This window comes from Lipotes vexillifer, unplaced genomic scaffold, assembly GCF_000442215.2.
Source record: "Lipotes vexillifer unplaced genomic scaffold, Lipotes_vexillifer_v1.1 scaffold611, whole genome shotgun sequence".
Classification (NCBI taxonomy): Eukaryota; Metazoa; Chordata; class Mammalia; order Artiodactyla; family Lipotidae; genus Lipotes; species Lipotes vexillifer.
Genome location: NW_006785619.1, coordinates 3,220,375 through 3,234,996, shown reverse-complemented (window position 1 = coordinate 3,234,996; position 14,622 = coordinate 3,220,375). Strand labels below are relative to the sequence as shown.

The 14,622-nt window shown below is 41.9% G+C and overlaps 1 protein-coding gene across 1 annotated transcript in view; it reads left to right on the top strand.

Annotated features, from left to right (window-relative positions):
* Positions 1-515: 515 nt before the first annotated feature.
* Positions 516-14,622, top strand: part of LOC103080691 (myosin-2) — a 24,171-nt gene continuing 10,064 nt past the window's right edge. Inside the window, 20 exon segments of the mRNA XM_007457845.1 lie at positions 516-719; positions 809-952; positions 2,492-2,648; positions 3,621-3,648; positions 3,732-3,846; positions 3,933-4,025; positions 4,641-4,704; positions 4,822-4,920; positions 5,380-5,483; positions 6,012-6,150; positions 6,818-6,936; positions 7,025-7,174; positions 8,249-8,419; positions 8,546-8,855; positions 9,320-9,399; positions 10,256-10,343; positions 10,436-10,553; positions 11,206-11,329; positions 11,418-11,554; positions 13,630-13,885. Coding sequence (XP_007457907.1) covers positions 516-719; positions 809-952; positions 2,492-2,648; positions 3,621-3,648; positions 3,732-3,846; positions 3,933-4,025; positions 4,641-4,704; positions 4,822-4,920; positions 5,380-5,483; positions 6,012-6,150; positions 6,818-6,936; positions 7,025-7,174; positions 8,249-8,419; positions 8,546-8,855; positions 9,320-9,399; positions 10,256-10,343; positions 10,436-10,553; positions 11,206-11,329; positions 11,418-11,554; positions 13,630-13,885 — 2,700 coding nt within the window.

The window sequence follows — 14,622 nt, the reverse complement described above, 5'->3', positions numbered from 1 at the left end:
AATTCTCTTGCATTATAATAAATGACATTTTATATCTAGTAGCCTCAACTATTTCAATTTGCTTTCTCAGTCATTATTTTAACTTTTCTTTTTCAAAGTGTCTTCACTCTATCTCATGGGTTGTGGATTCAGAAAGGCAATATTATAATCCCTATTCTAAAGATGGAGACACTGAGGCTCAGAAAGATCAAGTGCAACCCAAGATCACAAGCTCCTTAGCAGCAGGCGAGGCCACCACCCAGCCCTCTTATTAGAATGTCATTCTTGAAGGACGAAAGAAGATAAAAAGCCACTGTGTACAATGCTGGGTACACAGTGACCCCTGATGCCTTTTGAGTCCTTGTAATATGTTTGTTTCAATAACTGTAGCATGGAGTACAGTGCACCTGCCTGATGGAATTTTCAACTGGGCCTATGAAATATCATCAAGATAGAGATTTATGGATATAGATGACAATCCAGAATCTCTAGTATGAAATGTTTTATCTCCTTTAGGACCTCTGAGTTCAGCAGCCATGAGTTCAGACCAGGAAATGGCCGTTTTTGGGGAGGCCGCTCCTTACCTCCGAAAGTCTGAAAAGGAGCGCATTGAGGCCCAGAATAGGCCCTTTGACGCCAAGATATCTGTCTTTGTGGTCGAGCCCAAGGAATCCTTTGTCAAAGGGACTATCCAGAGCAGAGAAGGTGGGAAAGTGACAGTGAAGACCGAAGGAGGAGCAGTGAGTAGAGTCCCAGGAGCCAACCACATTCTCCTGATTATTCTGTTTGGTCACTCAGTTGACAAACAGTTACCCTTCCTGTTTACCAGACTCTGACAGTGAAAGATGACCAAGTCTTCCCCATGAACCCTCCCAAGTTTGACAAGATCGAGGACATGGCCATGATGACCCACCTGCACGAGCCAGGAGTGCTGTACAACCTCAAAGAGCGTTACACAGCCTGGATGATCTACGTGAGTGCCCCCCACCCCCAAAGTGGGCTTTATCACTGGACCCTGTCAGCCCATTATAGTATAAATGGGTTACAAGTAGTGACTCATTGCGCTTTCACTAGTAATGTAACTAGTTAAAAGGTTCACGATTGCTGTTGTAATGCACAACCCAACAGCTGGCACTTAATCCTTTGTCTTCTCATCCAAAGCCAGGCAAGGCCATTGTCCACAAGGACTGGGTTTGCCAGAGAGCCCTTGAACAAACGCGAGAGCAGCTACTGTTTATATCTCAACCACATGCTTACATCTCCCCTCATCCCCATTCCTGATGCAGAATCATTCAGAAGGAAAATATAAACTCATGTATTAACACTTAAAAATAATGTTTCTAAAGACCAATTTTCACTCCTCCAAAATAACCACAATTTGTATCTCTGTCCCTGTTCTGGTCCCTTCTGTGTGGAATGCCTCTTTGATGAAAACTTTCCAACTTCCCAAGGCAAAGTTGGATGTTGTGTCCTGTTGTTTCTGTCTCTGCAATAACACTGACAATGTTTTTCCACCATCAGTCATTTACGTGTCTGTCTCCTACATAGACTGAAAGTTCCTCAAGGAACAACATCTCCTTTATGTTTCATTCTTAGGGCCTTGCAGAGAGGCTTTGCACATAATACAAACTCAGTAGTGCTTTCTAATTGAATCTATTATGTTAGGCTGACATTTCTGTATAGGGTTTTTTCGTTTTTTGTTTTCTGGCCGTACCATACGGCTTGCAGGATCTTAGTTCCCTGACCAGAGATCAAACCCGCACCCCCTACAACGGGAGCTCAGAGTCCTAACCACCGGACCGTCAAGGAATTCCTGTCATTTCTGTATAGTTTAGCCTCTGCTGCTAGTCAGCTGGACAACACCTACACAAGTGTACCTGGTGTTTAGAGTCAGCATCCATTCTGATTGGTTGGTACTTATCCTAGACCAGTTGTCAAAGATTTTGGAAATCCATCTGTTGTAATCATAATGTATTTACATCATTTTGTGTTCTGTATCTTTATAACTCAGTAGTATTTTACAAATATTTCCCCAGTATTGCTGCATACCTTCATGTGTGCCTTTCTAAATGACTGGATCACAGTATCTTAAGAAGATTTCCCATAATTCACCTAACTATTCCATGTTGTTGAGTACTTAGGTACCAAATTTATGTTTTTATGAATTTGAATATCTTAATGCTACAAAGGAAATATATGCCCATTTTCTAAACTACAGTAAAAAATGTCTTATACTACATTTAAAAAAGCCCAAAACTTTGGAGCTCCTGCTATGTGAAAATCACTGTGACAAATCCCAAAAGGAATAATGAGAAGTCTAAGCTATAGTCCCTTCCCTCAAGGAGTCTGCTGTCTTGTTGAACCTTTCAACTAGTTTTCGTGCTGATGCCTTGAAGACACGTAGAGCACTTAATTAAAGTGTTCCTTTTAGTGAAAATTCATTTAATGAGTTAATTGCACAAATCACAGGAAAGGTGTTCGGCTAGTTATTCTTTCTTACTCCCTTGCATAGACCTACTCGGGCCTCTTCTGCGTCACCGTCAACCCCTACAAGTGGCTGCCGGTGTACAACCCTGAGGTGGTGGCTGCCTACAGAGGCAAAAAGCGCCAGGAGGCCCCGCCCCACATCTTCTCCATCTCTGACAACGCCTATCAGTTCATGCTGACTGGTGAGTTGGATGTTTTGTGCATCTTTTTAGAACAGAACCATAGGAGAAAGAGACTCTACCCGTCTCAGCACACTCTTTGAGGTGGTCCCCTAAATGCTTTTGCCCTTTGCCCAGAACCAACCTAAACACACTCCAGATTTTAAGGTGTATCTGGTATTAAGACAGTTATACCGTACATCTTATTCCTAGAATATTGTCTCAGCTAGGTCAGTCTAAGGTACAAAGCTACCCTGGGGAAAGGGCTGAAAGATTTCCCCTTCAGAGAGAGTAAAACATCAAAATGAACTTTTACTTTCCCTAAAAATATGACTAAGGCCATGATTATTTCCAAAGCTACCACCTTTACCATATTTACTCCTTCTCACGCACTAAAAATATCTCTAATGCCTATTTTTCATTACTTCTTGTACCTACAATAAACATGCTACTAACTTGTCATCTAAATCCACCTGAAAACCCCAAAGTCCACTTTCGGTGAGTGCTTAGTGGTGGAGTATAAAAAGAGAAAGTCTGCTGCTTCTTTGCAGCGTTCTGTTTCAATGGCAGTCTGTACACTAATGTGCGGGGTGGCGGGGGTGGGCACAGGGAGCAGGAGAGAGCGGTGCTGGCAAAGGTGCTAGGCCTAGGGCCACCAAGTCCATGGGGCTTCCCTGGTGGTGCAGTGGTTGAGAGTCCGCCTGCCGATGCAGGGCACACGGGTTCGTGCCCCGGTCCGGGAAGATCCCGCATGCCGCGGAGCGGCTGGGCCCGTGAGCCATGGCAGCTGGGCCTGCGCGTCCGGAGCCTGTGCTCCGCAGCGGGAGAGGCCACAGCAGTGAGAGGCCCGCGTACCCCCCCCCAAAAAAATATATATTAAGTCCATGCCATTCTATGTACTCTCCATTTACAAATATTGGGTTGGCCAAAATGTTCGTTCAGGTTTTTCCATAAGATGTTAGGCAGTATTGACCATCCTTAATTTCTCTTTTGTAGACCGTGAGAATCAGTCAATCCTGATCACGTAAGTAGATTTGATGCTTTCTTTACATGACTGCAATAGCTACCAGCTTTGGGACCTCTACTGACTTGGTTTTTATTTGACAGCGGAGAATCGGGGGCTGGGAAGACTGTGAACACGAAGCGCGTCATCCAGTACTTTGCAACAATTGCGGTCACTGGGGAGAAGAAGAAGGATGAAGGCACTGGTGGCAAAATGCAGGTGGGTCTGATTGCCACGTCAGGATGCACGCTGTCAAGTAAGAAACTCCCGAGCCCCACGTGTGAGGACTGCTCTTGCCTTTGCAGGGGACTCTGGAAGATCAAATCATCAGTGCCAACCCCCTGCTCGAGGCCTTTGGCAACGCCAAGACCGTGAGGAACGACAACTCCTCTCGCTTTGTGAGTCTCTTGGACACTATTACAGACACTGCTCACTGATCAAAATTTATGGGATGTTTGTGAATACATTCTCTGAGTCTTTTTCATTCCATTCTAATTTAATTATATTATACCATGGTTCTTTCCTTTTCCTCTGAGCATGTAATAACATGGATCCAAGTCCTGTCTAAAAAGATATATGACCCGGGCTTCCCCGGTGGCGCAGTGGTTGAGAGTCCGCCTGCCGATTCAGGGGACATGGGTTCGTGCCCCGGTCCGGGAGGATCCCACGTGCCGCGGAGCGGCTGGGCGCATGAGCCATGGCCGCTGAGCCTGCACGTCCGGAGCCTGTGCTCCGCGACGGGAGAGGCCACAACAAAAAAAAAAAAAAAAAAAAAAAAGATATATGACCCTATATCTGAGTTCATCTTTCACTATTTACAATTATCTACAATTTTTAAATTTTAAAGATAAAATTATTTTACCTAAAAAATAGGAGATACACCTTTTTCTACCTGAAACAAATTGTCTCTGAATTGATTTAATATTAAAATGTTAGCACTTCGAGTGTTCTGAGTTTCTCAAAGATTTGATATGATTCAAAAACAAAGTAGTAATGTTAATTTTTCTTTCAAGGGTAAATTCATTAGAATCCACTTTGGCACTACAGGAAAACTGGCTTCTGCTGATATTGAAACATGTAAGTGCTTGGATATACCTTACAATAATTTGTTTCTTATGACCTATAATATTGACTAAATTTTGCATCTCATATGAATTTTTACATTTTTCCTCTTTGTTATTTATTTCCTTCCAGATCTGTTAGAGAAGTCTAGAGTTACTTTCCAGCTTAAGGCTGAAAGGAGCTATCATATTTTTTATCAGATCACATCAAACAAGAAACCAGAACTAATTGGTAAGAAACGTCATAATTCCTTTCCAAAATTACTACACCCGCACCTAGCAATGCCTGGTCCAACTCAGTATTCCACGATGGAATTTTGTCAACTGTACATATTGTCTTGATTTTGAAAACAGCTTTGTAAGTTTGGTAAAAATTTATGTGTGCTCATTATAAAAATTCAAAGGGAAAACTGAAAATAACACCTCCAAATCCTATCACTATGAAAATAATCACTATAAACACTTGGATGAATATCATTCCAGTCATTTTCTGCAGATACATCTTTACAAATAGAGACATACATACAGTAACTGGAATCACAGTTACATGCTCTTCTGTAATCTCTTTTTTTCATCGGGCAATAACATATCATGGCTTTTTCCATCCTAGTGCCTTAGAATTTGCCTAGAAATCTGTTATTTTAATGAAGAGGATATTTCTGCTTACCTTTTCTCTGTTCCATGTACTTAGAAATGCTTCTGATTACCACCAACCCATTTGATTTCCCATTCGTCAGTCAAGGGGAGATCAGCGTGCCCAGCATTGATGATCAGGAAGAACTGATGGCCACAGATGTAAGTAGAACACAAGAAAATCAGAATGATTATTTGGGGTCAGAGCAACGGTCCCGCTAGATAAATACTCAGTTTCTCATAGAAATCCCAAAAGAAGATTCAAAGATGGGCGTGGATGTGCCACCTGGAGCCAACTGCAAAGTCTGGGATGTGCCCCTGCAACATCTCACCTTCCCATGATAGTCTTTTAAAGAGCTATCCTTTCTGAATTTCCCTAAACCATTTTTTTTTATAATCTACTGGCATTAAATCCATACCACCTCTCAAAATAATAAGTTTACTATCCTTATTCTCTATTTTAAGTTTCCTTTTGCATCTTCAGAGGGTATGCGCCTGTGATTCCAATGCTCTGTGCTGGCTTCCAGTTGACTAGCTCCCTAGACACCCAATCTAAGGAGTTCCTTGCTCCCATCAGTACTGGTAGTTTCCTCAGTCTGACCAACAAATCAGGAATTATCCAAATGTGAACTATTAATAGTAAACATGTGGATCATAACCTGACAGTTATTCTATTGGTTGTGTTGGCAGAGTGCTATTGATATTTTGGGCTTTACTAATGATGAGAAGATCTCTATCTACAAGCTCACGGGGGCTGTGATGCATTATGGAAACTTGAAATTTAAGCAAAAGCAGCGTGAGGAGCAAGCGGAGCCAGATGGCACTGAAGGTATCAACTGAGTCATCCACCTGACTTCATGTTTGTTTGAAAATCACACTCTTTTTTTAAAAAATTTAATTTATTTATTTTTGGCTGCGTTGGGTCTCCGTTGCTGCGTGCGGGCTTTCTCTAGTTGCAGTGAGCAGGGGCTACTCATTGCGGTGGCTTCTCTAGTTGCAGAGCACGGGCTCTAGGCACGTGGGCTTCAGTAGTTGTGGCACGCAGGCTCAATAGTTGTGGTTCAAGGGCTTAGTTGCTCCACGGCGTGTGGGATCTTCCCGGACCAGGGATCAAACCTGTGTCCCCTGCATTGGCAGGTGGATTCTTAACTACTGCGCCACCAGGGAAGCCCGAAAATCACATTCTTAACTTGTTACCCTTGAGCTTTCCTGGGAAGACAAATTCATTTCCAAGAATTGCATTTGAAAGTATACCTATATAAGATATGTGCGGCATGGGTATTAGACATATGTCCCTACAATTTCTGCAGTTCTTTAGGGAACACTACCCGTAACCAAGGTCTTGAACTTAGTGAAAAAAATGGGTAAGAATACTCAAAAAGATATTCTGAAAACACTGCACAAAATGCCTGTAGCTTAAAAAAAATTTTTTTTTATTTGAGGAAGCGGGTTGCTTTGGGCCATAATAACATCATTCTATCCTTTCTTCCTTTCAGTTGCTGACAAGGCAGCCTACCTCCAGAGTCTGAACTCTGCTGACCTGCTCAAAGCCCTCTGCTACCCCAGGGTCAAGGTCGGCAATGAGTACGTCACCAAAGGCCAGACTGTAGAGCAGGTAGGTACATAATTCAAATTCACAGCCAGGGATGCAAGCATTTTGTGGTCCTCTCTGAACCTCAAGGGATACACCTTTGTCTTTCAAGGTGTACAATTCGGTGGGCGCCCTGGCCAGATCCGTCTACGAGAAGATGTTCCTGTGGATGGTCACCCGCATCAACCAGCAGCTGGACACCAAGCAGCCCAGGCAGTACTTCATCGGGGTCTTGGACATCGCGGGCTTTGAGATCTTTGACGTGAGTTGGTAGTACGCTGCTAAGGGCTTTTTACAGGAAAGCAATGGAAACGTCAATAAGAAGAAATCTGTGAATATTATAACCTTTGATTACCCATGTCAAAAAGCTATGCTAAAATGTAAAAGACAGTGACTGGGCAGCTAATCATTTATTGTAGTGGCAATCCCACTTCTATGAGAAATAAGCTCCTTAATGACGACTCTTTAACTTGCGACATGATCCAAAGGGAGCTGGGAATTAGGTTGCTGTAGTGAGGGGTTTAAAAATCCCACAATGCAAAGTGCATAATATGCTCTGAATATATGGTAGGGAAACCATTCAGAAACACTTAGGCAGATAATAAGAGCTGAGAAAAGGTCAGCAATTTAGAGTGAGCATTAATAAATTCAATGCAAGGAACTCTTAATTCTCATCAATGTGATATGGGATAAAAACTCATATTTGATTATAAGACACATTTTTCCTGCTTATAGTTTTAAAGAAGTTTATCTTTTTCTAATTATAAATGCAAAACTTAGGCATGGCAGAAATTATGGAAAATGAAGGAAAAGGAGTCCATATTAATTCCACTATTTATATCTAGTTAATGTTAACATTTTGGCTTTTAAAAAAATATGAGTGTGTGTTAATATAGTGTACATAATATTTGGAATCTTGATTTTTTTCGCTTCACATCAAAGAGTAGGGGTGGCAATTATCGCTCCCTTGCAATGCTGACCATGATGGCTTCCACACAACAGACTCCTCCCAGTCAGCTTCTAATGGGTTTCAAATTAGCTGTTAAATGAGTCAACAGAAAATGCAGAAGATGATGGGAATAAACATGGAATGATTAAGTAGGAACTCAGAAAAACACCTGAGTCAATTTAAGCAAGTGCAAGAAAGGAGAATTAATAACAATGGTGATTTAGGATTTTGTAAAAAATGGCAGCAGAGAAAACAGTAGATTTCACAGCCCCCCAAGGATTTTGATACCCATAATCTAAAGGCTATTCTACATTTTTAAATTAAGAAGCCCTATATCTCAAACTGCTCAATTTGCTAAGAGAAAAGTAAACGCATCCGTTTATTTAGTTCAACAGCCTGGAGCAGCTGTGCATCAACTTCACCAACGAGAAGCTGCAGCAGTTCTTCAACCACCACATGTTCGTGCTGGAGCAGGAGGAGTACAAGAAGGAGGGCATCGAGTGGGAGTTCATCGACTTCGGGATGGACCTGGCCGCCTGCATCGAGCTCATCGAGAAGGTCCGTTTCAAGTTTTGGAAACTATGTTTTGTGAGAACTAAATTATTCACTGCACCTTGTTTAATTCTATAGACAAAGAAAAATGCTTATATAGAATTGTAACTTTGTGTTATGGTCTGCTTCCAGCCGATGGGCATCTTCTCCATCCTGGAAGAGGAGTGCATGTTCCCCAAGGCCACAGACACCTCCTTCAAGAACAAGCTGTATGAACAGCATCTTGGAAAGTCTGCCAACTTCCAAAAACCCAAGGTGGTTAAAGGCAAGACCGAGGGCCACTTCTCCCTGGTGCACTACGCCGGCATCGTGGACTACAACATTACGGGCTGGCTGGACAAGAACAAGGACCCCCTGAACGAGACAGTGGTCGGGCTGTACCAGAAGTCTGCAATGAAGACTCTAGCTTACCTCTTCTCTGGGGCTCAAAGTGCTGAAGCAGGTAATGCTCAAAAAAATCCCAACATGTTCTCCTGATATTACAAAATGTGATGTTAGATTGAGGCTAGTGATGTCATAGCCCAGGCTGAAGTGTTGCAGGGCCAAATCTATTGTGCCTCCAAGTCCTGAGTAAGTAGGCTGCATTGTGATTATACATTCACTCCAGCACTGATGGAGGCCCTACTGCAAAGAGTCAGAAAGGAACTTTCAACATCTCAACCAATGAAAAGGCTTGGCTTCTATGATTCTCTCCTGTTTTTTCCTCCATATCTGCTGGTTATTGAGTACCACTGAAAAGTGGATGCAAACTTAGTTGACATATCAGATTCATTCAGGCTCAAACAGAGAGGTCATCTGTGTTGGAAAAATGTTCCATGTGAGCACAGAAATAAACAAATAGGCAAGAAATAGCCCTGTCAGTTCAAAACTATGTTTGAATGACACCTTTTCTTATTTTTTCTCCAGAGGCGAGTGGTGGTGGGACTGCCAAGAGAGGTGGTAAGAAGAAGGGCTCTTCTTTCCAGACCGTGTCGGCCCTTTTCAGAGTAAGAAAGAAACTGTTTTTGACACTTGTTATTTTGGGAATTAGCTTTTAAAAGCACAAAGCCTTCTCTCCACAAGTCATTTAGGAAAGGACTGACCTTAACTAATGGCTTCTATTCATCTAGCTTTGAAGAGAAGAGCTTTAAATTACTCAGAAATTATCAGGTCATCTTTCATGCTAAGCCAAATAATAAAAAATATTTCATAGGAAATGTTATAAAACGTAATGCTCTGCTATGCATAATCTAGTTGAGTCATGGAAATAAGCAATGGCATGTGTTCAAAGAGACTAAATCATCAGTAGGACTAATGAAAATCTAACAGCTGGGCCTTAAGGAACCTAATATGGTATCCATGTTCATGATCTAGTCAATTCTCAATTTAACTGGTAGGATTGTTCCCCTTATAGATAATCTTTATGCCCTAGAAGTTGACAGAGTTAGAAAGGGGAAGCTATATTTATGAGAATAAGTCCAAATGTAGTGTAGGCTTGTATTTCCCTCCTGGAGAACCACAGAGTTTGGTAGAAGGGTGACCATCCAGGATGGGAAGGCAATGGCTTTGTAAATGTATGTGGGTGGCCAGGGACAAGGGTAGGAAGGAAGACAGTGCTTGTGTACACCGAGAAGTATCACCTGACAGCCTGCTTTATATGTGTAACTCCTGCCAACTCAAGCGGAGAAAGAGGTATTGAGGAGGAAACTGCATCTCAGGAAAAGTTTACCAAGGTGGTACCTTAAGTTAAAATGGTCCAGAAGGATCATTCAACTCAGCCATGGACATTGATTTTAGAGACATCACCACATGCTCATAACCATGTCTAAATCTCAGATAACAGGATTTTCCCTGATTTTACAGGAGAATCTGAACAAGTTGATGACCAACCTCAGGAGTACCCATCCTCACTTTGTGCGGTGCATCATCCCCAACGAAACAAAAACGCCTGGTAAGAAGTTCTAGAGTGCAAGCACAAAGCATGACTGCCATACCTCCTTTTAACAAAACTCTGCAGTGAAATAAATATGGGTTTTTTTTTAGGGGCCATGGAGCATGAGCTTGTCCTGCACCAGCTGAGGTGTAACGGTGTGCTGGAGGGCATCCGCATCTGTAGGAAGGGGTTCCCAAGCAGAATCCTGTATGCAGACTTCAAACAGAGGTCAGACTCTCCTAATTATGGTGTTTCCTGGAGTTTAGTATAAATATATTTAGTGCAAGCAAAACAATTTAGTGAAAAATATGCCTTTGCTATTTTTAATTTGCTACAAAAAGAGTAAAAAATTATAAGCCTCAAAACACCTTTAAAACACAGATATACCACATACTAAGCACTCTATAGAGACTTTTCACTGGATTTACCATGCTCCTGGCTTAGCTCATAGATGTCTACATTAACTTCAATAATTATGAGAACAACCATTTTTGAGTGCTTAATATGTTTGGATTATTTCATTTAATCCTTCCAAAAACTCAGTAGAGGTAAGCACTATCAATAGCAAATGCATCTAGCAAGGATAATATGTTACATTTTGTTGGTCATCTACACACTAATGTGAACAAAATTGTAGAATTCTTTCCTGAGAACAGGGTCTGATGAGGCAGAAAGGAAAGTTGCAACTGTGCAGGAAGGTAAAATGGAATAAAAATAGACAGTAGATACTAGATTGACCATCTATGTATACAATGTCCTTCCTGTGAAGAAAGAATAATTGTTTTAAAGCTCTGGGGTTTTTTAATGGATCATTTAATACTTAGCTACTACTAGTCTCATCAATAAACCAAGTTTTAAAAAACTATATTTACTTTACCAGATACAAGGTATTAAATGCAAGTGCAATTCCTGAAGGACAATTCATTGACAGCAAGAAGGCTTCTGAGAAGCTCCTTGGGTCCATCGACATTGACCACACCCAGTATAAATTTGGTCACACCAAGGTAATAGTCTCTAAGGCCCACGAGACACTATGCCTGACCCTTTGGAGTCTGTGTAAAGTTTCTGATCTGCAACTCTGCCCACGCACAGGTCTTTTTCAAAGCTGGCCTTCTGGGGCTCCTAGAGGAGATGCGAGATGACAAGCTGGCCCAGCTGATTACTCGAACCCAGGCCAGGTGCAAAGGGTTCTTGGCAAGAGTGGAGTACCAGAGGATGGTGGAGAGGAGGTATACAAACATGTTGCTTGTCTGCTCACATCCTTCAGAAGCATATTTGAGGTGGCTTACAGTTAAGGCTCAGATATGATAAGGCCACCAGAGTAAGAAGGGATGATTAAGAGTCTGATGCTGAAGTGGAGATATACATGTACCAGAAAAGTTAAGGTAGGAATCATCACCACGGAGTACATCGAATGCTCGGGTAAAAAATAAAAAAGAGAGGGAAGCATAATAAAAAAGAGAGATGTGTAGGTCTTATCTAACAAGAGAAAACATACCATTGAGTAAGCAGAGACAAAGTGTTGCCCTAGCATTTGGTTCTAAAATGAATTTACTGGGTAGATCATTAAATAAGATACACTGAACTGCACAGCAGACAGTATTTTCAACAGTGGTTTTACTCAAGATGCAGAAACAGCTTCTTCATCTGATCGTTTCTATTACTGAATTATTATGATTTAAATTATTAAGGGCAAAATTGGTGAAAAATATTTTTTCAGTAAGTTAATACAATTTCACCGAGGCACCTGGCTTTTTAGTGATCTAATTTGATGCAGGGACAGAGTTCTAAGACTACGAGTCAGGTGTCTCAAACTGCAGGACGCATATGAACGGGATCCACAGGGAGAAATGCATTTTATTTTTATTTTATTTTTTTTTTTTTTCTTTTTTTTTTTCTTGCGTTATGCGGGCCTCTCACTGTCGTGGCCTCTCCCATTTGCGGAGCACAGGCTCCGGACGCGCAGGCCCAGCGGCCATGGCTCACGGGCCCAGCCGCTCCGCGGCATGTGGGATCCTCCCGAAACGGGGCACGAACCCGCGTCTCCTGCATCGGCAGGCGGACTCTCAAGCACTGCGCCACCAGGGAAGCCCGAGAAATGCATTTTATATTGCCACCGGTATATCCATGCATACATGTATGTGTGTGTAAATATATAAATAATTTACATGGAACAGATTTTCTATCACCTGTAGTTCTGCTAATATCTTTTACTGTATTCTATTTTATTAAAAATAATAAGTTAGGTCATGAACCTATATATATATTTATATATAGAGATATATGTAGATATATATAGATATATATTGGGGCAATTAATTGCCCATATATGAAGGTAATTAATTTTTAAAAATAATTTAGATTAAAACAAATGTGATGAGATTAGAGTAGAATGCAAAAATCATACAACATTAAAATATAAAACCAGAGATTTTTCAAAGAAATTCTGAGTTTTTAATGAGTCCCTTTACCCCATGCCCCACATCCCCGAGGGGTCTGGTTCCCCCTTCACTGTCCTCAGTGGCATTCACGTAGGAAGGTTTGCAAAGCACTAAAGCAGAGCAGTACTTCTCAAAGGGTGGTCCTTGGACCTACACCATCAGCATCTCTTGCAAACTTGTTAAAAATGCAAATTTTAGACCCCACCTCATATCTGCAGAATCTGAATCTCTGGGGAAGGGGTCCAGGAACCAGTATTTGATGAGATGAGATCATCAAGACATTAGATGAGGGACTTCCCTGGTGGCGCAGTGGTTAAGAATCCACCTGCCAATGCAAGGGACACGGGTTCGATCCCTGGTCTGGGAAGATCCCACATGCTGCGGAGCAACTAAGCCCGTGCACCGCAACTACTGAGCCTGCGCTCTAGAGCCCGCGATCCACAACTACTGAGCCTGCGTGCCACAAATACTGAAGCGTGTGCGCCTAGAGCCTGTGTTCCGCAACAAGAGAAGCCACCACAATGAGAAGCCTGCACACCGCAACGAAGAGTAGCCCCCGCTTGTCACAACTAGAGAAAGCCCACATGCAGCAACGAAGACCCAACACAGCCAATAAAATAAAATAAATTTTAAAAAAGAAGTTAGATGATTCTTATGCACACCAAAGTTTGAGAAGCACCAACATAGAGAAAGGAATGATTAATAAGTCCTTGACCACCATCCCCAAATATAATTTCTTTCATCTGTGCTTTTGAAAGTAGGTGAGGAACGTGGTGGAAGGCAGAACCTCCAACTCTCACTGCCAAGATTTCATCTCATTTCATCATCCACACAATATCTAATTTGCATCAATTAAATTTCAGGGAGTCTCTCTTCTGCATCCAGTACAACATCCGAGCCTTCATGAACGTCAAGCACTGGCCCTGGATGAAACTCTTCTTCAAGATCAAGCCCCTCCTCAAGAGCGCAGAGACCGAGAAGGAGATGGCCAACATGAAGGAAGAATTTGAGAGAACTAAAGAAGAACTCGCCAAGTCAGAGGCAAAGAGGAAGGAACTGGAAGAAAAGATGGTGTCACTGTTGAAAGAAAAAAATGACTTGCAGCTCCAAGTTCAGGCTGTAAGTAGTGGTATCATCCTGTGCACTGCTAATCAGGACGCAAGCACTATGACTCTAGCCACAACTAGAGGCAGGGAGTTGGGTAGTCAGTGTGAGAGGCACTCACCGGAGGGAGAAGGTTAAAGCACTCTGATGGTACTAATGAAGTCCTTATTCCTTCATCACCCAATAAGTGCCCCCAAACCAGAACCAGGGCAATGAGCTAGAACTGACCATTTTCTTCCATTCTGTACAATTTCATCAAACTACAGGGTTTACAACTTCTTTTCCCTATGAAGACAGTCCTTGAAAGCGATTTTAACATGAAGCTAGCCCAAATAAAATATTAAGGAGAGGACAGCATGGAGAGAGTGATTTGTTTTCTCTGAAACTTCCCTGAACTTCTAGATGTCTATGGGTCTTAAATCACAGCATGTATAGCTGACAAATGACAGTATTCTACATCCATTTTTATTGAATTATTGTTTGTTATTGATCTCCAAAACTGAGATTTGCTCTTTCCAATCCATCTCCATAGTCAGTGCCGTAACACATCACACCCGGGTTGCTGCATCAGTACCTAACTTGCTCTGCCTACCCCCAAGTCTCTCCCTCCATCCAACCTGCTGCTACTCCCAAACCAAGTATTTTAGAATTGCTTCCATCAACTCTGAAATGTAATTTATGAGACTGTCTTTCATTTGGAGCGAACTGAATTGGTCTGGTATAATTTACTCATCACAAAATCGTATGTTTTT